This window comes from Athene noctua, chromosome 16, assembly GCF_965140245.1.
Source record: "Athene noctua chromosome 16, bAthNoc1.hap1.1, whole genome shotgun sequence".
In the NCBI taxonomy this organism is placed as follows: domain Eukaryota; kingdom Metazoa; phylum Chordata; class Aves; order Strigiformes; family Strigidae; genus Athene; species Athene noctua.
Window position 1 is genome coordinate 6,835,523 of NC_134052.1, and position 25,585 is coordinate 6,861,107.

Below are 25,585 nucleotides of genomic sequence, written 5' to 3' on the forward strand. Positions count from 1 at the left end.
CTATAGCAGTGCAAAAGACCAACAGAACCATCGTATCTAGATATTTGATAAACTTGTATGTAGCCTTTATTTGGGTTGCTTTTGTGTTAACAAAAATTGAATGTTTCCGCTAAGAAGCAATGCAACTAACTTGAGCAACCTGGAGTCAGAAGAGTGTATTTTAGGTGTTGCCATGTATTACATTAGTTTAGAGACCAGCACTATTCATTTTGTCATCTGGTATAAGTCAGATAACTACAGTTAAATGACTATACATACAGTATAGATCTGCTGTGTTTCAAGACAGCTGTTAGCTTAGTTCTCTCAATTCTCCTGCTGTGCTAGTGGATGCCAGCAAGTTCCAAATCTAAATTCTTTTCAATGCTTTGTACAGCACTGGGCACATTTTATAGAGCCGAGTAAGAGATATGCTGTATTGTGCTTAATAAACTACTCTTTAAAATATCCATGATTCAGCTGCTTGTATGGAAAAATGGCTTTTTGAAAAAACTCTTATAGCTCTCAGTGTCAGGCTATTGTTTTTAAAACTTGGGATTTTTGCTTAAGGTGTGTGTATGTACTTCTCAGAGTGTTTGTCCCCGTGTATTTCCTGGTGAAGTGGTATGTGACAGGACAAGGAAAAAGCTGCCTTTTTCGATTAGGTGTTAACCTTTTCCCCAACAAGCCAGAAACTTGAGTTCTTGTGGACAGTCCTATGATAGAGGGAAATAGATGGAATGTAATTCTAGCAGAAACATGTTTTGTTTGTTTATAAACTGTACTGAAAAGTTTTTGTTGTTTTTTTTGTTTTGGTTTGATTCTTTTTAATCCAGTGCACAGAAAGGAATGGAGATTGTGTTTTTCAGTAGTACTCCGTAACTTTCCGAATACTTTTCTCAGGCCCATGTCCCATGTGCTTTTTTACTTTTATGTCACACATTCTTCTGGTTTTGTGTTATTTTCTCATTGATTTTAGTCTCTCTCAGCTCCCACTATACTGACACACGCACACTAAGGAAGTAGTTCCTAGACCAGTTTTAGAGGGAAGTACCACTACAGGCTGTCCTTCTTTTGTGAAAGCTTGCAGTTTGGGGTCTTTGTTGCATCCATTTACTCTGCAGTATCTATTTCTAAAAATGCGCCCTGTTAACCTTCAGGAACTATGTTAGAAGTGAAAGGTGCAGGATTTTAAGGTGTTAGATGAGCCCAAATGCTAGTTTGTGAAGAGAAGCTAAACTAAGAAAGTTGCTTCTCTTGATTGTGGAATTTTAATTCCATGCTTAAATTTGCAGCTGAACTGAATGAATTCAGTTGCTGGGCTCCTAAAGAATCAAAATCCCATAAGCAGGCACACAGGCAGTCTTTGTGATGACAGCCTGTAAAACCAGCAGCTGTCCAGGGGTTAGCAGATTGGTTATGCCTCATGTGAACTGTGGCAGGACATGTGCTAATGGAAGATGCACAACATACCTAGCACCTATTGCTTGAGGGTAGAAACAGACCAACTGGAGTAGAATGACCGGGAAAGAAGAGTTACACAGCCAAATGTGAATTAAAGGGAGAATTTAGTCATGCAAAAGTTGGGTGTAGGAACGAGGAGGGATGTTACGTGGTCTAGGAGAAAATAGGAATGCGAGACTTAGGCTTCTCTTCTGTAGTTCTGACAACTGCAGGCAGTGTCTGCTCTCTGCATTGAGAGAAGAGCAGAGAAAGGTTGCGAAATAGTAAGGAAAAGTCAGAAATATGCTGGTTTCATGGCATGTTTAGTAGGTGTAGGCTTGCTTTTCGATCTTTGGTGTTTTCTATAGGTCTTTCCCTTATGCCCTTGTGCTGAGTTACCTGAGTGCACATAATCTTCATGGTTTTGAGCTCAGTGTGCTCAGAAGTGGAAAAATGCAGTAATCCGTACTTTACAGAGAAGGGGAAATAGAGGCAAGCAGATTAAATATGAGTTGGCTTTGTAAAATACTCTGGTAACAGGAAACATGTGGCTGACACAGAATTGAATCCAAGCCTCCCTAATGAGGGCCCTAGCCACTGGACTATGCCATCAAATTTGCCATTTCTGACAATTCCACTTTAGAAAAAAGTAATTTTTTTCCTAATTGCAGTTTTATTGGTGTTAGTATTTTAAGGTGGTTCTCTGATTAGTAGTTCAGGGAAATTCTTGTAGTACTGTAATACTGTACCAGTAAAGGGGAGCTCAAACCCCTTTACTCCATTTTTTGTTTTACTCCTGTATATACACTAGTAAAAATCCCCAGAAATTAGGCACACTCTCCTTTTCCCTTGATTTTTCACTAGAGTTACCAGGACTACTTTTTGGGGAAGAGGGGGAAGAGGTGAGCCGCTATATTTCCTTTGGAAGCCAAGCACTGCGTTCAGATATTTTGCACAGTTGATTTTTTTTTTTTTGGTTCCTCACTGTTGTGAACAGTGGGGGGGATCAGCAAGAGCATCTTTGCATGCTGCTTATGAGTGACTTGGTTGTATCTGTGCCATCCTGTAGTAGCTGGAGGGATGAAATTATTTTGATTCTTTTGTCTGTTGTAGAAGTTATTCCATAAAAGTGTCAGAAAGAAACTGTGCTGAAGGCGATGAGCTGAAGTTAATCCAATGGCAGGAAACACATCAGCTGTTGAACCAGGCTGTCAGGCTACTTTTCTGGGCTGTGAAAGGGTGAGGGCCTTTGAAGTCCCATGGTGCGAGAGAAATTTGCCTTTAAGCTAGGGATATTGCAGATCAAATCTGAGTTTAAGGCAGTCACCTTCTTAATGGCACACGTAAGCTTGTTCTCAAATATCCAAGAAGCTAAAGTTGGCTTTTACTTGCAGCTGGATTTCCTAATCTGTACAGATGATAAAACTCTTTTCTTAGATTATTTGAATGAACTCTAGGTAACTGCCATTTTCTGTGCCTGCAAGAAATTTTTTTGAACTGCCTTGCAGTCCTGTAACTGAAGCAGTCATCTCTGTTGCTGTTTTGAATCCTAGCACTCTTGTGTTTACAGCTGTCCCCTGATTTGGCATTGTGCTTGAGCAGTCGCTGTTGACAGGCGGTCTCAGAGGTGATGAGCTGTATTGCAGAGTAGCTTCTTGAGAGCTGGACTGGTGATCCCAAGGGTAAGTGGTATATAACATGATAGGAGGAAACTGCTCTTCAGTGAAACAAAGTGGGCTTTAAGTTCCTAGTTTTGTCATTGAAGCTGTACACATTTTTCCAGTAAAAGATACCACAATTTGTGATCAAAGTTGTCCTCTGTTTTTAGATTTGACCATTTTGTTTGAAGAATTTGAAGCCATCAAGGAAAAAGCTAGGTCATAGTAATCAGATCCTAATTTTTTTTTTCAGCTTGTTTGATTTTGAGGGTGGGGGAAAAAATACCTCAAGGTTTCACCCTTAAACCAATTCTTGCTTTCCATCTATGCCTAAATAAGTTGCAACAGGAGGCTGTAACTTTTATATGCCACCACACACAAACATTATGTTGGATATCCCATTAGGACTGCTTGTCAGTACCATTTGTAAAACTGAATGGTTACTATCAAGGATCAGATAAATCGCTTGAACTCTCCTTTCAGTGTTCTTACATGTTTTAGTGTTAACCAGATTGGCAAAAAGCTGTTATGGCACCACACACGCTTCTGACTTTTATCTGCCTTCTTTGAGAGTTGGTGCTTAATAGAGCTTTAAAATTTGGGATGGAATATAGAGATTTTCTGGTAGGTAATGAGTTTTAAAAAAAGAATTAGTAGCAATTGAGAAATGCTGCTATTACATGGCTGTCTAGTTGTCTGTGTGAAATAAGCTGGTGGCATCTGTCCAGTTGCAGGCAGATGTCCACATCGCAAATCATCAGACCCTTATATAGAGCAGAGAAAATCAGCCCACGTTCTTTCAGTTCAAGCTGAGAGGGAGGGATACAGTGAGGAAAACTTACATTTCTCTTCTCCATTCCATCTGCACTTAAAAAAAGAAAAATACACATACGCATCTCTTTCCAGAGCACTGCTCCAGCATCATTGAGTAGGAGCAAACTCCCTCTTGGGGAAGCGTAACTGAAAAGTGCTGGAAAGAGAAATTTGTTCAGACAGATGTGTTCTTGTTCAGATCAAGTATTTCACTTTGAATAATCTAGTGGAACTTCCAGTTGTGCATGGGGATTCTCCTGGCTAACAGGTAGCTAGCTGGTGGGGTTTGTAGGCTCAGTTTGGTGTGATGGACATATGAGTTACACTTTGGTCCCGGCTACTGCCCTGAATTTTGACATGCCATTGTAAAACTCCTTAGTTTTCATATATAAGTAGGTGCTAAATTAAGTGTTTAGCTAACCGACATCTTTGTTCCAGTAACAAAACCATGGTCTCTTTCAGCACTTTTCCATTTACTGCTCTGTATGCTGTTTATGGTAGCAATGGCAAATGTTTTCAGTATGTCTGCCAAATTTCTTTTAAAGACCACGGTGTTTGGTGCCAATCCTAATCTCTCTTGGTGCCAAACTTGGCTCCAGCAGCAGGAGTTCTACATTGTTAGTCTTGTGCAACAGTTGCATTACATCATGGTGAAAGGAGGAAAAGGGATTTTAAAAATTCCAGTTATTCAAATGCAATAGTCACAGGGGGGAAAAACAAGACGGAAAACAAAACTCCTGCAGTTCAAATGTCAGTGTCCCTCTGTACTTTGGTAAATCATTTGAGGCCTGTTTAATATCATAAAATGGCACTTTCAGTAAGTGTTTATCAGATCAGACTTTGCGAAGGAAAACAAGGGTGTTTGTGTGAATGGCATTGGGTTGGTGTGTTTGTCATTGCACCATGCTGCCCTGGGATGTTTCAGTGACAGGATGGCAGGATCTCTGTGAAGGTTTTCCATAACTCTTCCTTGTTTGATTATATCCTTTGGTCATCCCTGTAAAAATCCTTCCCTCTGTCTTGAAACTAAACCTGATGCTAGCAGCTTTGGGATCTTGGGCCCAGGCTAGCTTTCACCTGGGCTTAAAGAAAAAGCTTCACCCTATTGTCATACCAAAACTCCTGGGAAATCGGAACTCAGCCCACCTGAACCCACAAAGTGAATCAAGCTGTCCCATTAGTTAATTCTGTGTTGTTATTTTAGCCTGACTTTAAAATATCCACAGAAACAAATTGTTAATGGAATAAATATGAAGGAAGACACCATGTGAACATTTGCTCTGAGTAAACTCCTTCTCCCCTTGGCTGTTTACACAATATTCATTGGCACGAGTGACAAATCAAAGTGCAGTTACTGGTCAAGCACTGCTTCTGATTATTTGTCTTTTTTCTCCTAACATCCCCAAGATATGAAGCAATTAGATCACAGTACTTTACTCACTACTGTTGTACTGTAGCTCTTTAAAATAGAAATCTTCTCCACTCAACATTTATCTATAAACTGCCATCATCAGCCTGTCTCTTCATTCAGAATATCTCTTTTGAACCTTCCAGTTAGAGATACAGGAATTTACAATTTGTTATTCCTACTGATGAAGTAACCAACTTTCACTACAGAAATAATAGTTACCAGCAGAGTAACTCCTACACATTTCACACATATTCTTGAAGACCTTAACCTAAACAATAACTTTTTCTTGTGGTTTTAAAAGCATAGGAGGAGCTCAGTGCAGTAAAAACGTGTATCTGGTATGCATATATATTTGATAGTAATAACAACACAAACCTTTCTGCATTTGCATGGGCAGATGAAAACCTAGCACTTGCACATGGAGACACTCAAGTTCCAGTAACCAAGAATTACCGGTGTGCAGAACTGCTTGCTCTGAAGTTAAATAAACCTTTAACAGTCCTATAACAGGGAGTGGGCAAAGGAGATCTGTTATGTGTAGCCAGTGAGTTAGTGTCAGCGCTGGGAATGAAAACCTTTGGCTTCCTGACTGTAACCTCTAGAAAACATTTCCTTCATCAGATAAATTATTTGAGATCAATAATCATTGGTAATCATGACATTTGATTTTTATTCTATTAAGAGTCAGAAGAGGAGGAAAAAGATGACTTTAATTGTATCGGTGAACAAGAGGAGGGAAGGGTAACTTCTTGAAGTTTAGCTGAGTGATAGCCTCTCTTCCAAGACCACCCTCTGCTCTTTTCAAACAAAGAGAAAGGACTGTGACTAAGTGAATGTTAGAAGTTTATAAATTTGATTTATTTAACCACACTATTTACTAAATCCAGATTCGTAACTCAATTTACTTCAAAACAGGGAAGGTATATCAGAGTACAGTTGGATTTCATAATCTAGGAACAAATCAGCTTTACATTCAGGCCATGCAGTTGTAAAGCAGCTTCAGGGTTAACTGGTAATGAACAAGCACCTGCATTTGTAGTACTCTTCATAGCAATTGCATTAGTGCTGTACAACCTTTGCCTACAGCATTTGTGAGGAGTTTGTTAAGCAGGATCAAAAGGAGGAAAGCAGCTCTTTTTACATTATTAGGCTTAACTAGTTTGACTCAACATGTTTGAAGATTATCCAGCCAGAAATTCATTGTAGATCACAGAATGGTCTAAACTTTGTGAATCTGGTATTTCTAGAAAACTTAGCAGTAATAGAGCAGTTTTATTCAGAAGTCCCATAGGCTTGTCACCTTCACTCCTGTTTTATCGATAAGGTCAGCAAGGCAGGAGGCTTGAAGGGTGGCTTTCCCTAGTGGGTGCACACAGACCTCTGGAATTTGGTATTAAATATTGTCCAGTTTTGCAGAAGCAGGACAGGAGACTCCTTCCCACCCGTAAGTGTTAAGCCTCAGGGCAAATTCATCACCCTGACAGGCAAACTGCCCTCGGACCAGATAGCAGGACTTGCATCCCATTGCTGCCACAGACGTGCTCCATCAGCAATTACTTAAGAACCACAAGTTCTGATTTAGTGAGGCTTTAATTAAAACCATAGCAAGGAAAATCCAAAATGAAAATAAAATCCCACCCCCCTCCCCCCTGCCCTGAAAATTCTAACCCAAAAATCTACCAGGTGAAGAGAAGCAATTAGGGAAGCCAACTTGGGGGGGGGGGGGGGGCAGTTAGAGTTTTTGTTCTACCTCATGTGTAATAATGGACTACCACAAAGATTTATTTTTTTTTCTTAAATATGAGCATCTGAGGGATGATTGGGATGCTCTTAAATTCCAGACTATGAGACCAAACCAAAGCAGTACAGGGTTTTCAGACACATTGTTAAATTATATTATGCTTCCAGTTTCTTGAGAAAGTGTCTTCAGTTTTAGAGAGACCACAAACTTTGTCACATTTGCTTCTGGTATGTAGGGCATCAGCTGTATTTAGGAAAATAAGGGTATCATTTGTGTTTTCCCTCATCAAGATACTTCTTAAGTAGATGAAACAGTGTACTGAAGATGTAAAACATAAGGCATTCATTGCATCTGAATCCTTGAGAATGATCTTCCTTGGTTTATTCCTGCAGACAGATGAGATAATCTTCTCTTACTGGGGGTGGGAGGACAGAAGAGAGTTTCAGTCAAATAGAGATGCTTTCAACCTTCTACATGTACAAGAGACCTTCCTCTCTGCTGTCTTCTCTGGTCAGAGAAAGTCTGACTTGTGGGATTTAACCAAGGAGAGGGTACGTCATTCTCACTCCAGCCTCACCTGTACTGTTATGCTAGACTTTTCCTTCACATCCAAGGTCCTTTTACTAACTTACATTTCATAGTTCTTTTCCCATAGCTCTTTTTGAATTATTATTCCCTGAATGCTATTCCTTTACAGGCTGAGAATGGAGGTGCTGACACAGACCTGTTATAAAGGGGCAGCCTTACCTTTCTCACTGGGTTGTTGGAGCAATTGCAGGACTCTGACAGGTTTTAGAAGTAAATCAAAAGGGTGAAGAAATTCTCATAGTCAGGGAATGGAGAGCTTTTGAACCAAAAATGAGTGAGAGAACATGCCCTGAAGGACAGCTCTCGTGCCTCACCTCCTTCTTGGCTGTCTCCTGTGCAGGATGGTCATTATTCATCGGCATGGATATTGATACTGCAGTGGTGTAACAGATTTCACTTAAAGATTTCAGAGCACTTTCCAGCCCCTAAAAAGAGCTTAATTGGCAGTTTATACTGTATTTCCCAGTTTTAGACAGGCCTTAATGTAGTCCTGCAAAATTTGTCCAGTCTGTTAGTGACAGAGCTTGGGAGCAAAACAAGAAATGCAATTCTCAGTTCTCCTACAACAACTACATATAGTTCTCCCTAGTGGTGTCAGACTCAGCCTTGTGACAACATGCATCTTTTTACTGCCCCACGTTGCTGTTTGTAGGGACAGCTGCCAGCCCTTGAGCATCTAAGGCCCTAGTGCACATGGGCAGCTGAGGGTTTGGTCAGGGTCCTCTAAGAGAGTCTGGATTATTCAGTCCATCTTGTTTTCCCTGGATCACTCGCATGATGTAGCTGCAAAGGTAAATGTGACTGGTGAAGATATCCAGGCCAGAAGAAACTGTGGGTCAGTGCATGCTTGGCTCATACCAGTATTAGCACAGGTCCACATCTCCTGTCTGTCCATAAAATGATGCTTTTGTGGAACAGTGTTTAGCAGTATCTTGCCTGTGGACAATGTAGATACTGATGTGTTCAAGACACCCAAGTATGCTGTTGGTGCAGTAGTGGTAACAGTGCTGAGTCTGACACAGTCCAGTCATAGGGGATAAAACAAAGTGCTTTCCACATTGGAAGAACTGAGTAGAAGCTGCTTTGTGTTACTCCAAGATGAACTGCAGACCTAGGAAAATTATATATCTGTGATTTTTGTTATTGTTTATTTAGTACAGCAGTACCTGGAGGTTCCACTGAGAGTAGGACACCATTGTACTGGTTGATGCTTCACATTCACAGAAGAGGAACACTTGTCCTGCAGTCTCTGAAAGTAAGGCACACAAAGATCAGAATGCACAGTGGTTCACAAAGGCCTTGCCTAGGGATCAGCTCAGTTACCAGGGGGCAGAGCGGGGAGAAAACACTAGGCTTTCTGAGTCTCAGACCAGGGCTTGATCATATGCTTCTCTGCTGCAGAACTAATCTGTTCTCACTGTGTCATCTGTGAGAACTGTTCTGGTGTGAGCACCACCCTTTTCCACACACAATTACCTGTGGGTTTTAAGAGCATTGTCGCTGAAACATTGTGGGCAAGTATTTTTTAGTACATTCTGTGGAAACTTCATGAATGATGCATTGCTACCCTTTGAATCAGGAATTCTTCTTTAGGATCTGGCTGGTATAAATGTTTATGGGTAACCATGCACATTTAAATCCACAACAACGTGAAGCCATCCATCTGTGGAGAAAGACAGCTGCCGGCACTCCCTGCAGCCAGCACTCTTCTCCCCAAGGTAAAGCCGTCCCGCACTAAACTTCCTGGAAAATGTTTCCCTTTGGCACTTGTTCCAGCTAATGGCCAACTTTCACTGCGTGAAACCGACTTCATTTCTCTTGGTGTTAAGAAACTATCCAGCTCTTCTCTTCCTTCCCTTGACTGCTGAGTAGCAGAAGGAAAAATGAAGCTGCTACTAATGTTCAGCTCAAACCAAAACAGAGTGAAAGGCTCCTGAGTGGGACATGTGGCTCAAAATGGGTTGTGTGTGTGGTGAGAGTATTAATGTTGCCCTGTAACTCGTGGATGTATTCAGCCAGCAGTCGTAGTTGCTGTAGCAGTTCTCTTGCTTCAGGCCTGTCTGTCAATGGCTTTTCTGTGCTGTTTGCGTGGTGATTTCCCTCCTGAGCCCTCTGAAACTTGTGATGACTTCTTTGTCTTGTCCTATTGCACTGAATATAGTTTTACAGAAGTTATTACCTTCTACATTAAACATAGTTTTACACAAATGATTACCTAAAAATAGGTTCTTTAATGTCATGCTGTAACTTGGCCACTGGTGTCTAGGCGGGTGTACCCAAGGCTCCGCAGGTGGGAAAGGAAAGCTGCTCTTTCCACTTGTGATTTTTCACTGCTTTTTGAAACCGATGTTCTTCTGTGATGTTTAATGCTTTATTGTTTCTACTTTATCTTGTTCTGGTAGAGTTGAAGTAGCTTCTTGCCGCTTAATTTTGCTTGTGTAATTGCTGTATGTTGCAGTGTATTAATATGAATGTTTTACAAAATAAGGCCCCAGCTCTGCAAACACACACACCAGTGTTCGCCAGTGTTCAGAATTAATTTTCTGCTGATAAGACCAGAGTTTCATGTTCAAGCACAGATACTACTCCTTCCTCACTGTGACATGTGTAAAGCAGAAAAGTGGGGGGGGGGGGGGGGGAACCAAAACCAAGAAACGAAAAATCAGATTCAAACCCTACTGGCAAGAAGTGATTAAAAAAAAAATTAAGTGATTAATTTTTAGAAATTAATTAATTAGAAATTAAAGAAGTGATTAAAAGAAACAGCATAAAAGTACTAGCCTCAGTCCCATGGTGGGAAACATGGAGGTGAGCAACTAGCACAGACACAGTCATGGGGGAGCATGCTCAGAGGAGGATTGTGGGCAATGGAAACAATCTTTCACATCTTTCTGTCTGAGAGGATAGCTTCATGGCTGGAAAAGTTTGACATTTTAAGAAACAAGTATGATAATTTCAGTATTTCTCCCACTTACTGACCAGCATTGTTGAGAACATTCTGATATATTCTTAGAGATTTGGCAGAAATTACTATTCTGGTTGTGACCTATTTGGGTTTACCTTTTGGTTTGCTCCCCCCTGTGAATTAGCCATGTGCCTGCTAAAGACCCTGCAAAATACATATTTATCCCACTGAAAAGGTATGTTAGAACATCAGAATTTTTCCTCATTCCATGTCAGAATTCTGCTGCTTTTAGTGCAGTTAAATCTATGGTTTTTCTGCAGTTGGCTTTAGATACTTCCTGCAGTAGCAGCAGGCAGAGTAACAGCTTTCATCTGTTCTTCTGTGGAGGAGCACACTGCTCCCCACTCCCACCCTGTCTGTCGTCCCATCCCACAAACCCCACAGCTCTGCTGATTCTGAGTGCTGCAGAATTTGTGGAAGGAGGGTTTTTTTTTCTCTGTGGAGATGATAGTTGTTCAAGAACTGTAGATGACTTAGTTTCTCAGAGCTCCTTTTCCTCTAAATTTCAAAGCTAGGTGAAATCAGTGACTTGATATAAAAGTAACTAGGCTACAAGACAAAACACATTCTTTGCACACTCCTGTAACAACGCAGATGATTTCAGCATGACTAAGTTATCAGATGTTATTTTCTCATTTGAAATCTCATTGTTTTTCTTAAATCGTATTTTTGTGATTTACATTTAATTATTATCCCTTGTGATTCTGAAGAGAAGGGATAAAAAGCAGAGTTCTTTCAAGTGGAAGGAGGTGCCTCAGTAGTGACAAATAAGTCTTATGACCCAGACCTTACAGTACCTGCTTTGTGAAGCCCCATCATGGAGGCAGTTGTTTTGTGTTATAGGCCACAATTCTGCAGCTGGAGCTGCCAGTGTGGTTTTCTGCAGTTGTATGCAGTCCTGGTGGGTTTGGGGGCTCTGAATAGGAAGAAGTGTAATGGAATTAAAAAGCTTGTGAATGTCAGAGAAATGTGAAAACTGAAAGTTATTACATATGTACATTTGTGTGTGTGTGTGTGTATATGTATGCATACACATTCAATTTTATCTTTCAAATGACTGTAGGCTATAAGCTCATAGTGTTTCTTTACCGAATTACTCTGTTTTGTGTGGTCCTTGCTTGTCCACAGTAAGACAGCTGTGTAATTTTATTCTTTGGCAAGTAAGATCTTTTGCAAATGTTGCTCCATTCAGCAAACAGGTTCAATAGACAAAAAAAAAAGGCATTCTGAAAAATTCAGCTTTCTCATTTTGACTTACTCTAAGTGAAATGCTAGTGTTGAAATTAATTTTAAAACCCCCAGTGACTCAAAGCAATTATATATTTCCTGGTTAGGCTGCCAGATTGAAAGTCTGTGGCACAAACCCCATCATTAGCTCGCTTCAAATTTTCAAGCTACCTTTTAGACTGTGTCTTCATAACAAACAGTGAAGGTAGTTCGGCTTGTTTGTTTTTATGTGCACTGAATCCCCTTTACCTTGGACTGCTCAAGCAGAAAATGCTGATGCTTCCCTTGGCCTATCTTCCTTCAATCTCGGTTCCCGAGTTAATTGCAGGAAGTGCAGGGGGGATCACAGCCCAGCCCACCTCTTTCTTCTTGGTTTCGCCTCTGCAACGTGGGGGTTGGGGAAGGAGCACCTGGAGAAGGGAGAAGTGAAGCCTTGATAGGAGTAGGAAGAACATTTTTTTATATGAAGACAGCCTGCTTTTTTTAGATCAACAGGTCTGAGACAAGAAATAAACAGCGTGTTAAAAAGAAAAAAACCTAAAATTGAAAACCAGTCTAGAATAGCAGGTGATGAAACCTGGTGAAGCAAGCCAATGCATCTGGAAACTCAGGACTTGAGGGAAACAAGGCATGTAATTATTTTTGCCAGTCCCAAGCATTCAAAAGTCTTAAGACAGGCTTTCCTTAAAAAAAAAAAAAAAAAAAAAAGGTGAAGTTGGCTCAGAAAATTCATGAGACAGGATTTTTCATCTGTTTTGTACCATCTGGTCTATGGGTTAGAGCAAGACAGAAAACTTCCAGTGAAAGTAAAATTTTGATCAAAAAGACTGTCTCGTTTAAAAACAAAACAAAAAAAACGTGGGGAAGGATTTTAAAGCTGTTGGAATACTTTGGGTATTTTTAAACAATAGGGGTTTCAGAAGTGTGACAGAAATGGTCTATTTTGTTATTTTCTCAGTTATTTTTCAGAAAATTGTTTAGAATTAACACATTAAAAAAGAAAAAGGAATTTGAAAATCCTAATGTAAACTCAAACCAATTATTTTCTCATGTGAAGTGAATCATTTTAGATGTACACAGAATTAATATGGAAAAGGAAGGATTTTTTTTCTTTGTGAAAAGTTTTCCATTTGACTACTGAATTAACAAACCTATATGTGATCCAGGTCTTATTTGGATGCCTGTGCTCGTGTCAAGTTTTGGGGTTGTTGGTTTTGTGTTGGGCTTTTTTGTTTAAACTGAGGCACTATGTGTGTAACTGTTTTACTTTGTTAGAATTGAAGCGTTTTTTAACATAACCTTATGGCCAGCTATTCTAGTGCTGGACTAAATAAAAGATTAACATTTTGGAAGACTGACAGATGTAAAAACTGGATGACAGTATGTACACGATGGGAGTGATGAGGGGATGTGAAGAAGCACAGCTCATGACTCCTGTCATCTGGCCAGGGAGGGCTTGGGGGTCCCTGCACACTCTGCGTGCAGCCTCTGCCCGACTTTCTCGGATCCCCACAAAGGTGCTGCTCAGATGGGGATTTTTCCACAGCTCTTTCAGAAAGTGAGTGGCATCCTGCTTCTGTTGAAATGAAGATTTTTCTTGCTGTAGGCTCCAGTATAGCCAGTACACCCCCCAGCTCCTTCTTTGTCTCACCAATTTATTTTTTCTCATCTCTCATACTTGACTCAATCTGATCAGCAGTTGCAAGAAAGCTTATCTCTGTGCCTGTCATATGGAGCAGCCTCCCTACCAGCTCAATTTCTGATTTCAGTCTAATGTGCTTTGTCCCTTGCCTACCACATAACTTTTCTCTTGTTCTTCTTGGTTTAATACTTGCCTGAGATGATGTGCACTGGAGAACAATGCAACTATATACCGCCACCCCCAGATGCTGTGCTACAAGCTGCACTATGAGTCCTCTTACTTTTGTGTCTGGAACACGCTGGGCAATGATAAATCCAGACATGTACTGCTGCTTTTATTGTCCGATTATGTCAGGGAAAGGCAGCTTTCAGGAATATAAACAGCTTGAGGCACGCTGCCCTGCAGGTCACCTTGAAAGGATATCTTGTAGTCAGGGCTGTACTGTCAGTCTTGTACATGAGCATTTATGCCAGCTCAGGTTTAACTTTATGCCTGTTCAGGCCTTTCCTGCATACATCTATCAGATGTACTTGTGGATGAGCTAAGATTCATTATAAAAGAGAAAATAGTGTTGTGGTTTTCACCTGCTGAAGCATTTTTGAGTTCTTGGAATGGAAAGAACAAAGGATCTATTATAGATGGAGAGAAAATGTCCTTACAGTGCAAGGAGGAATGTACTGACAGAGGAAATGAAATTACTTTCCTCTGCTTTTGAAATGTGTGCATAGAAGTAGCCAAAATCTTCAGTATGGGAGATTCCCTATTATTATACCACCTGGAAGGTGGCTGCAAGATAATAGCATTTTTCCTGCTTATGAATGATTCCTTTATTTGTGCAGGAGCAGAGTAAAGTGGGGAGCGTAATTTTGCAACCAGTTAGTCCTGGTTGCAAAATGTATGGCTAAGCTGCCATGCTTCCCAAGGAGTTAAAATAGTAGAGGTCTTAATTCCCGGTGAAAATTAATGAGACATAGTAGGTGCTTCTGAAAATTCTACCCATGTGGAGAAAAAAAAAAAAAAAAAAAAGATTACAAATCTTATCTCCTAGGAATGAAGGAAAGACAAACTTTTTAGGACTGGAGGTTTTGTTTGTTTTCTCTGAATCAAAAACTGAGATATCTTCACTTTTTTTTGCAGTTACCTTTTAGTAATTCACTTCTGAAACAAAGTGGGGAATCAGACTGTCTTCTATGACTGTAACACTGGAGTCATAAAGTTGCAGATTTCTACTTAGTAATCTGCACCATTTTTTGGAGAGAATAAAGGTGAAAGCAGTTGATCAAGTGATTAAAGCCAGATAAAATAATGGAAGCAAGACAGAAATGTTACTCTTGCAATTAGCTCCAGTCTCTGTCTCTACTCCTCCCCTTCCCAGCAAAGCTGAAAGCAGAGAACTTGGCTTGTACCACTCCTGCCTAGGGCTCTGTTGGCATATGCAGATGTTTAGGAAGATCTAGTGGTTTAAGCTTGTATTTGGCCTCTAGCCAGGTATCAGTAAAAATTCTTGAGAAGATCATTGCATGGGGTTGTTTGTTACAGGGAGAGTAATTTCTAGATTTTTCTCTCCCCTCATGGTCAAACTTTCTTTGCAATTTCTTACTCCCTTGAAGTATCTTGTCTTTCCCATTGTAGGATCTGGCAGGTTTTTCCCAAGGGCAGGAGTCCTGTCTTTCGTTTCTGACCTACTTCATTCTGCAGGGCTCATAACTCATCAGTTCTTCCACTGATGGCAAATGCAGAGCTCATTCTCTTTATATTTTCCAGAGTCATGCCAGCTTTTTTTCCCCCCATACTGTCTTTTACTCCTGGTATGTATGTCCTTTCTGAACTGTACCTTCAACCTCCTTTTTGCTCAAATACCCTCCTACAGACTGCTGTCATTATGGGTCAAATGCTGTGCTCTTCCTTGCACACATTGCCTCTGAACTCTCCTCATCTCTTGGCCATTGAGTTTATCCTGGTCTACTTACTACCCAGGTGTCTTATTTACTGAAAATGCCCTGGAAGTGCTCTTTTGAATATCTGTTCAATTTCATGTACTTGTACATATTGCAGCCAAAATACTATCTCTTCATCCCAGAAATGGAGTAGAGATGACTGAAATATGCAGACTCCCAGGAACAAGTCCGCTGCCTCCACAGTGAGGGTGGAAATGCCCATAGTCTGAGATGATGCCTTTAGTGTGTTGTGGGGAGGATGTTAAAAGCGATTTAGAACAGTCTGAGAGATGCTTTAAATTATGCCTGAGCAGCAGAGGTCCCAGCTTTGGAAGGAGTCTCCTTCACCTCTTGCTGATGCCTTCTGGCCTTTCAGCTGTGCTGAGCAGAGTTGTGGTGTGGTTGCATCTGCCCACAATGCCATCGTGGTTTCCTGTTTCATCCTTTCAAAATATTATCCATCGTGTTATCAGTATCCAGAGCACCTCGCTGACTCAGTCTGCACGCTGAGTCTTGCTTTAGCATTGCACTTACCCTCATCTTTGGGTACTTTGCTGGGGAGAGGTAGGGGATCACTCAGTAGTTTGATCTTCAGCACATGTTTGAGTATTTTGAGTTGGTGTCTGGAATCAGCACCTTCAAGACATCACTGTAAAAGGAAATGTGATTTGTAGGTTACCCCAACGCCTCAATCAAAAATTTGAAACGTTAAAATGTTTAATTTGGCATTCTTAGCTTCAGAATGACTGAAAAAGACTTACATTTTTTCTTTTTTCCTTGCTAAACATTAGTAAAGAGAAAAGTTTCTGTTCCTGGCAGAGATTTTGTGGGCCAACTTTCAGGGCAAAATATTGGTTTTTGAGTAGGGGATTCTAATGGAAAAGCTGAGCACCAAATTCACACAAGGTTCTTCTTAATTATAGAAGCCAAAAGCTCTTCCAGATGTCTGTCAGCCCAACATGCTAGATGCTGCCATCACTGGTTTTAATAAAAGCTCATATTCAACAAACTTTATTACTGATTTACTGTACAGTACTTAAGCCAGAAAATGTTTTTGCTCTAAAAAGCAAGCAAACAAAGACCTGATATTTTCATCGGTTGCACTCCAGCATATAATTTACTGTGTTAAATACCATACTGGTTCCATTATTTTACTGAAGATTTTCTGTAGATTGCCATCGTTAAAACTGGCATTTCAGAAACTCTTGTGAAGAAATACATGAGAAATGCGCATGAACAAATTGGTAAATGGTGCGTGCAAAACAGGCAAAGCCACTAACAACGCAAACGCATACGTGACATACACAACCAGACAGGCATTTCTGTGAAAAGTTACCTGTTTGTACATGCAACTAATACATACTCTAAAGAAAAATGGAAGCTGAAAAAAACCCCAGGAAAATGTTATAGAAGAAATACAGGGAAGTGTGATCTGACTTTGTGGATACAAAAGTGAACAGAACAAAACCAGTAGAAAAATCATCAGTCAGAGAGTAGCTAATGAAATCTCTGAACAATGATGTAATTAAAGTGCATTAATCATTATAAAAGATCATTTCCCTTTAAACATCTGCTCCTGTTCACTTGGCAGCAGTCTGGACAGTGTCATGAATGATGGGCTTTTGAATTATGCTGAAGGGCATGTGTTATCTGAGAAACAATGTAGAACATCCCCAGCTTGACAGGATCTGGGACAGCAGCGTTTTTCCTCACTTCAGGTATAGCATTAAGGAAATAAGGGGGGGGGGGGGAAATCGTGCACCGCTTACAGTGGAAAGGAAAACCTGGTATAAAACGGAACCCTGCCTTCTCAGCCATGCAAACGAAATTTAATTGGATGCCGATGGACTTGAAGAAAGTAATTCTGATGGGAAAAGAGCCTCTGCCCAGCCTGCTGCTTCTAAGAGAGCCTTAGGAGCCATAGTTGCTTGTAGGAGAGATCTTGTTCCTCCCCACTGAGAAGTAACACCACAAAAATCTTCCTGACCCTTTTTTCTGTAGCAGCCTGGCTGTGCCAGCTAAAGAAAGAGATTAGCTCTTTCAGGAGAAAACCCTCTTTTTCCTCCAGCATAAGCAAAGTGTGCAGAAGGGCCATGACCATCCCTTACTGCCTGAGAGTCTGTGGCTCCAAGGCATCTGCCTGCCGCCTGGTGCCTGAGACTGCCTGTGAAGCGGGACACATGTGCTTCAGTACAGCCTCTGCAGGTACCAGGTTGGGAGCACAGATTCTTCCAGTGCTGTTAGGACTGAGCAGTTTCTTTCTCATGGACTGTGTTTTGTTCAGGACAAGGTCAGGAGTCCTGGATTGCCAGTTTGGCTCTGCCATTAGACTCAGTCACTTACAGTGGAATTTTTACAGCTAGGGACTATTTTTTTGTATCTTTGTACAAGTCTGACTCCTTGTTGCATTTCCATGCAGTTGGTAGCATGGACACAATTGGTGGCTCCTGTGCAGCAGCATTTTTACTTCTGTCTTGCTGTGCTTCAGTGTCTTGTGTCTAAGGCAGGGAGGGGGAGGCAGTTGTGGTTGTCTTATGGGGGCACATTTGAAGGTGGAGCCCTTTGAGGCCCACTACCAACAAAGATCTTCCAGCTGCAAAGCAACGTTGATTTTTATGCTAGTCTTGTTTTCTTAGTAAATCTGTAACACAGAGCAGTTAGGGAAAATGGATCTCACAAGTGTTGGATTCAGAGTACTGTATTTCTACCCCATTGGTCATTCACTGCTGACTTAAGGTCTCTTTCATGGCACATAATCAGGAAGCCTTTATCAACCTCTGGACTTGAGTCTGTGTTGGTGGTGAAAGTGTATATAGCTACGTGGATTTCCAAGGGGTGCAGACAAGAGGAGCCCAGATCCCATTTGCAAATTCATGGAAGATGGATGTTTTTTCTGCCTGGGCAGAGTGCCTTCCCAGCTATTAGGTGGAGAAAGTGAAAATGAACTGTCTTTGGTCTTTGCTGTTCAGTTACAGGTAAAATACTTCATCTGGTTTGTGCCTCTTCATAACAATACCCTCCACAGGGATTTTCAGGCTTTGAAATCACTCCAAGTGATTGGAGTGGTTCAGATAAAAAGTATGTGGTTTATTGTTCTCTCTTTCTCAAAGCTGGTAAAGTCATACAGTGATATTTAAACAGAAAATCAAAACGAACCTCTTCATTTCTCCCAGAAGTGCGTAGATTAGTATTGCAGAAGCCCAGTGTCAAGATTTCAAGTTTATGTGCTGTTGACTTTAACCTCATGATGTTTTAGGTGTGCTACTGGCCTGTTGCTGCCATGCCATCAGGCTGGCACCTCTCTGGACTATAAAGACTGAGAGCAGGGCTGTGCCACCTGCCTTTGCAGGCAGCGTGTTCAGTGCTGAGAGGAAAGGGGAGCCCATGCAGGCTCCAGCCAGGAGCCTCACCCCCATATGCCCTCTCTCCCATCTGCTCTTGCCTGGGCCCTGCTTTGTCCTAGAGCACAGTTACACTTTTCCCTAATAGCCCCAATTCCCCATTAGTGTCAGGGGACCGAAGTAGGGATGTACTCTGTATGACTGCAGAAAGCGAGGAAGAGCATAGCAACTTTGAGTCCTCCTCTTTTTGTCATTTGTTATGGACTTGAACTGAAAGCTGCAAAATACATTGATGTAGTCTTAGAAAATTCAAATAGGTCTCTGTGGCATTGTGTGTATTTAAAAAAAAAAAAAAAGGTACAATTAATTGGCAGATTTAGTTTCAGATTTTCTTTGACCAGTGGGTTCTTCACAGGTCCAGCTGCAGGCATTGGTTGCGCAGGAATCGGGCAGAACATTATGGGGGTAAAAGTGTCCAAGGAACCTGCCTTGCATAAAAGCCATTGTTCAGATATCTAAAGTAACACACAGTTTCCGTACTGTACTTGCCCCCATTGTCTTTACCCAAACTTGCAAATATAGGTATGCATATCTCTGCACTTAATGCCATTTTGTACCCATTCAAAACATCCAACACTTCCAAGAGAAGCAAGCAGCTCTGTTTCAAGCGTCTTTGGAGCCCACTTCTCAAAAGGTGTATAGCTGGAGTTAGAGATATTGAAAATGGTGGTATTTAGATGAATAGACTTACTTATGTTGTCTGCCTCTTCATAGGGTCTGAAAAAATGATTTAGTCATTCTCTTTTCTGAACTGTGTAACACAGAGTTTGTAAGCTGTCGTTATAGTGTAGGTCATGTGCACGCACATCAAATACATTTTTCTTTGGAGACTCAAGTCCTATATATAGTTTATTTAAAATTTTTGGTTAAATCAGATGGGGTTATTTATGTGAAAGGAACTGTCCTTGTATCACTGCCACCTAATGGTCAGGACATTGTAGTTAGGTGCGTGGTTTAGGTATCACCAGTACTAACCTTGTTATCTTGTAAGACTAGATAATGCTGTTAACTGCTCTTAACTTCATTTTCAGCTCTTCATAGTCTATTCTGGAGCGTCACTGGACACTAGGTGTATTCTTGCTCTGACGGCATAGGAGAGATCAGGAAATAGAGTTTTTGTATGGCAAAATCCAGGAAGAAAGGGAAAGCATTAATCAGATGGGTGTAATCTCTAAGGAAGCAAACGCTGCATTTTAATTCAGCATTTCCCTTTGATGAAAACTTTAGTGAATGTTATTATGTGGAATTTATATGAAGCCTGGGTTTAGGTAATCAGCTTTAATATTTATACTCTTAGGGAAAAAAAATTGAATCATTAGTAAGCATGCATAATTAATGAATAAATTATATTTTTCCTTTGTTTTCCTTCAGGTATAAGGAAATGCTAGATCTAGTGATATCACCCAGCCTGACTGTAAATAGAGAGTGCCCTGACAGACTGAAGCTTAACCTTTCTAACATTTATGCCACGGCTCCAGATGACATAGAAGGTAGGCAGCCTCTTTTGCTTACTGTTTACTGGCTTTACCATAATGTGTGTGTGTGTATATATATATATATATGTACTTAACCAAAGGGAACTGGCCACATGCAAGGCCTCTTCTTCTGACAGTTCTACAGTATACTGAGCAATTTTTGAGTATTTTTCTGTAGATGCTCCAGTTGTGGCTGAATCCTTTAGTTCAGCAATGTTTTGAATGCAAATGGAATTGGAGTGTTTTATTTGTAGATATATATCTCTGTATAGTAGGTGCATACGTATGCACACATGCGCGCGTATGTTTGCTCCACTGGAATAATTACAGGTATAAACCGTATTTCACGTAGAGTCGGTAGCTTTTGTTTGGATCATACTAGAGCCCCGGTGGAGGTGTGAATGTGAGCCCTGGGTTTTGGAGGCTCTGCTGCTGTTGTTGTGGTGGGGTGCATGGGGGCTCCCAGGCCCAACAATGTATCATGCAGCCAAAAAACATTTTGCCAAGGCAGCTAGTAGCCCCAGTTGGCATTGCCCTGAGATCCTTACTATCATCTCCAAACAGTTAGCCCTGCTGGCCTCTAGTCTGAAGTTTTATATTTGGCAGGTACCAAGGACAAATTCTTTCAGTGGTTGAGGCTCTGATGGAAATTTATCTGCTCTTCTCCTCCTCATTCCTTCCCCCCCTATCATACTGTTCGAGTGAAGGAAACAGAAGAATGTCAAATCTGCTAAAAAAATTATTGGCAAGTGATGCAGCTGAACTAGTTCTTGCTAGTACAATCCCAGCTATTGTTTGCTGCGGTCAGGATCTGTCAGCCTTCCTGTTAGAGGGGAGTTAGGAAAAGGCACTGGCTATTATGTTTTAGTAGTATGTTTAACCCTTCATTTATAGGCTTTTAGAAACCAAGGAGATGTTTTGCTTGCATGTTTGCTAAGACATTAGAAATTGCATGATTAAGTCACAAACATCGTGACTGCCTATTTACAAAAGCAGTTGAAGGGATAACAATCTAAAGGAAACATCCTTTTAAATTTACATGTTTGCAGAAAAGATTAGAGTTAGAAATTATTTTTAAATACATCATTTTGTAAACTTCTTGGTGCAGGAACTATTTGTTATTACGCGATATAAATAAGAGCCGACATACCGGTTGCACTGTAGGACACCGGTTTGCTAGTGACAGCTCATGTTGATGCATTTCTTATAGAAATATTATGGTTATTTGTCTACAGAATGATCCCCTGTGCTACTAAGATTATGCTCTTTCCCTTGAAAATACTTCTTGTTAATTTGAAGAACAGGAGCATACCTGTGTGTTTGTCAAGTCTCAGATTGCCAGAGCTTTTAATGCAGTAAATGCACACAAATGTACGCTCTGTATTACACATATAGTTTTAATTTTAGCAAGTCTAGTTGCATCACTTACGTAGATGTCCATGTAGATATGTGGCCTGCTGTTTTCACGGGTGCTTATCATGAGATGTGCAATTATATCAATATAATTTTCAAGTGCACGTTTTGCCTGTAGTCCTGCACTTCTGGGTAGAAACACGTGTAGGTTTATCTTGCCTTTTTTTGGCAATGACAGTAACATATTGCATATTTGCATGCAGTAAATTCCCACTTGGCATTCTTGGCAAATGCATTCACTCTGTACTTACCTCTTTCAAAAATAAAAAATTGGAAGATGTGGCATTTTTCAAATAGAAATTAAGCTTATGCTCAAACTAACTGAACTGTTCTGCTGTTTTTCAAATGTAAAAGGCATTACAAATTAGATGAATGAAAACTTAAAACTATATTTCCTCAATGCAATTCTTTTCAGTAATGAGGAAGAGTGTGACAGAGATGGTATAGTTTTTTGTTTTGTAATCTAAAAATCTAATCTAATTTTCTAAACTTTTATTTCAGGTAAGTCAAAGCAAATTTTTCAGACTGAGTTTGAAGGTGAGTCAGGTAAACCCAGCTTTGGATTTTAAAACAATCTTATTTTCTATATCTGTATGTGTAAATGAATAGGTACATTTGTATAACACTATCCTTTATCTTTTTTTTTTTTTTTTTTTTCCAACTAAACATCTCTGCCTGTTGCTTGGGAAATAGGTTACTGTTAACCACATTTTATAGGTAGAGGAACTAAGGCAGGGTTGCTGGTGTGATGGGTCTTTCAGAGTTGTAAGTGTGTGAAGAAGGAGTCCTTACAGTTTTGTTTCTGTCAGTGATTAGAGTGGTTTTGTTAGCGATTAGGGCTGTAGGTTTCACGTTCCTCCCCTGCACACCCTCCTCCTGCCTGAGCTGTCCTTTGCAAACGGATCAGTGCACAGAGCAGTTAGTGTCTGCAGCAGACCCTGGAAGAGAATGCAAATAGCATAGCTGTGATATTTGCCCTTCTACAGTGTTTTTGGGGTGTACTCAGCCAGAGGGAGAACTCTGGCAGAACTGGGGGACAACTTAGGAGCGGAGACATCAGGAAGGGCACGAGTCTTGCGTTTGTTGTTGGAAGAGGGTTCAGTGAGAGGGACATGGCACAGAAAAACACGTTTTAGGAGGAAGAGCAGGTGATGTAAATACATTTGATCACAGTGTATTTGGGTGAGTTTGTTCTGTTTCCTCTTCATATCCAGGGAGGAGAGGAAGGGGGTGGAACAGGCATCCAGCTGGTGTTCAGAAAGCACATAGACTTGTGGACAGATGACTCCTGGGGTCTGTTGCAGCACAGACAGATGTACTCACGCTGGATTTTGCTCTTAATAATAATAATAATAATAATCAGCATTGTCAATGCAGTTGTGGCCAGCTCACTCTGAAACCTGTTCCCCCCAGTCATCAGTGCCTCTGTTCCCAGAGCCACCTTCCCTAAAGCAGCAATGCTGCAGTGACTCTGCTCTGATACAGCACATGAAACAGTTGGGAGACTCTTAAAGGTAAGTATGGGGCAAGAAGGTGGTTGCAGTCAGCTTGCAGGTCCTTGGCTGGGTCACAGGTTGCTGGGGAAAGAGCTGAAAGGATTGGGTGCATTACCAAAAAAATGCTCTTGGCTCTCAGATTCAGAAGAGTTCAGTAGGCACCTAAGCACAGACACCTTTATTTCCATATTTTTTATCTATTCTAACCTAATGTGTAGTTCTTATTAAATGACTGTGATTATCTTGGAGGAGACAGAAAGGACTACATGGATTTCTTTTTTTTTTATCTCTGAAGATTTCCAAGTTTTTCAAAGGGACCCTTTTTGAAGAAAGTGTGTGGTTTAGATGTTTTCATCTTTTAATCAAATGTTATTGTTTCCTAGGATATTCAGAATTTCAGTATTATTATTATTATATACAGTAAATTAACTTCTAAAAAAGGAATAGGATCTAGTAATCAATATTTTTAGTTAGAACTCATGAACAAAGATAAAAATGCATTTTAAAATAAAATTTAATTTAAAAAGGTATCAGATTAAATGGCTGTGTTTTTAAAAATAGTTTGGTGTAATCCCCATGTTATGATGTAAAATGATAAAGCTATGTAAAATGTTGTGAAAAAAGGTTGTATAGGAAAGAACAATTTCAAAAGAGTTAAATCAGGAAGAATGTACATTTCATATGTGAACATGTCAGATATTTTTGGTCATTCTCTCCATGCTTATGGCATAATAAGTTACTCAAACCCATGGGACTATCTACACGTATTTGGACTTTATATGTACTTGCATATTTCATTAAATAAAATGTGGTTTAAATATTTAATTCACCAACTTACAAATGGCTGAATGAAGTGGTGCCGTTTTGGACAACTTTGTACTGAAGATAATCCATCTACAGCATTGTGGGTATGTCCCTGTTGACACATGGGACAGCACTGCAGATGTTTCCTGCCTGGCGGTAGCAATGTGCAGGCACTGGGGGCACTGCAGGAATCTCCCTTTCCACCCAGCATGTGCACCTGCAGTTGAGAGATCATCTTCTGCATGAGATTGTGTGATATTTCCTATCCCGTGTACCAAATTACACTATAGATGCCAGCAGCCAGTGTTGAGGGTGGTGGTGCTGCCATCAGCAGACAACATGATGCTTGATGTTCTCCCTGCATGGAGAAGCTGTGTGCAGTTAGTCTGGTGGTTCATTGATGCAGCCAGCAGGTAGAGAGGCTGAATCTGTTGTGCTTAAAGTCCTTACTGGTGATTGTGAGGGTGTTTTGGTATTTATAGTGCTGTAATAACATCTAACTGCTCCAGACAGGAACTTAGATTCAAAATTTGAATGGCATCATCGAGGCAACATGCTCATGGTGGCATGTAGGTATGATGCTTTCAGCACAACTTGCAGGCAACTTGCAGGTTTTAATTTAGATTTTTAAAAAATTTTAATCAGTTAAACCTAAATTTATCTCTAAATACAGATGGTGGCTCATTTTTCTGTGGTAGAGTTGCAGGACACAACTGTTTGGTACACTGGAAAGCATCCTGCACATATAACCTGTGTGATACATTTTCTGATGGTTTATTATTTTGGTTGCTGGCAGGTCAGTAAGGTAGGTTATAGTTAACTCAAAAAATTCAAGAGTAAGGAGATTTATGATGTTGTATTTTTAATACTTATTTTTATTTTATATATTTTAATAAACATTAAAGAAAGTGAGTCATGGTCTAGGAGAGTACCAGAAAAACAAAAGGGCAAAAAGTGCAGTGAGCTTAAATCATTTCAGTGATCACAGGAGTCGCTTTTATAGCCTTTAGCATATGAGTCATCCCACCAAAGCCCAGCTTCATGATTGATATCAGTCCCAAGAGAAGAAGAAACTGGTAGCTCAATCAGTATCACCCTCAGTTACTAAATTTATATTTGCTGTTAAGTGGAGAATAACTTTCTTACCTACTTCAGTTTGTGGAGATTCACTAAAAACACCATCTAGTTCCTGTCTATTTTTTTCAAAACTTCAGTGGTAAAAACAGTGGTATCATCTTGGCCATAGAACAGAACATGATGAAAATCTAAGACCCTTTAATTTTGTTTTCCAGGCAGCAGCAAAGCAGCACCGCAGTGTCCTCTCCATCTGTACTCCACAAAGTGAGTGCTTGTGCCAAGTGCTGTAATTTAAAAACCGTGTTTTGCTGAACAGCCATTTTGTGCAGACTTCTGTCACCTTAAAAAGCATTTGTCTTAAGCCCATCCACCTGTTCCCCTCACGTCTCTGGCCCAGTGAAGTAACTGGTTCTTAATCTTGTTAGATATGGAGTGAAAGAAGGTTTGAGGTATTGTGCACTGTACTTTTGTACCCCTGGGAATCCAAACCTTATCAGTTTGAATATTGTTGTGTATGA

The 25,585-nt window shown here is 40.4% G+C and overlaps 1 protein-coding gene across 10 annotated transcripts in view; it reads left to right on the plus strand.

The window, feature by feature from the left end:
* EYA2 (EYA transcriptional coactivator and phosphatase 2) overlaps positions 1 to 25,585 on the plus strand; it is a 102,789-nt gene that overhangs the window by 22,841 nt on the left and 54,363 nt on the right. For 8 of the 10 annotated variants that reach the window (XM_074919930.1, XM_074919934.1, XM_074919936.1 and 5 more), the window contains 3 exons: positions 20,174 to 20,292; positions 22,192 to 22,227; positions 25,283 to 25,331. In XM_074919930.1, coding sequence (XP_074776031.1) covers positions 20,184 to 20,292; positions 22,192 to 22,227; positions 25,283 to 25,331 — 194 coding nt within the window. In that variant the 5' untranslated portion in view covers positions 20,174 to 20,183. Of the gene's footprint in view, positions 1 to 20,173; positions 20,293 to 22,191; positions 22,237 to 25,282; positions 25,332 to 25,585 lie in introns of all 10 variants that reach the window. The other 2 variants (XM_074919927.1, XM_074919929.1) reach the window with 2 other exon arrangements.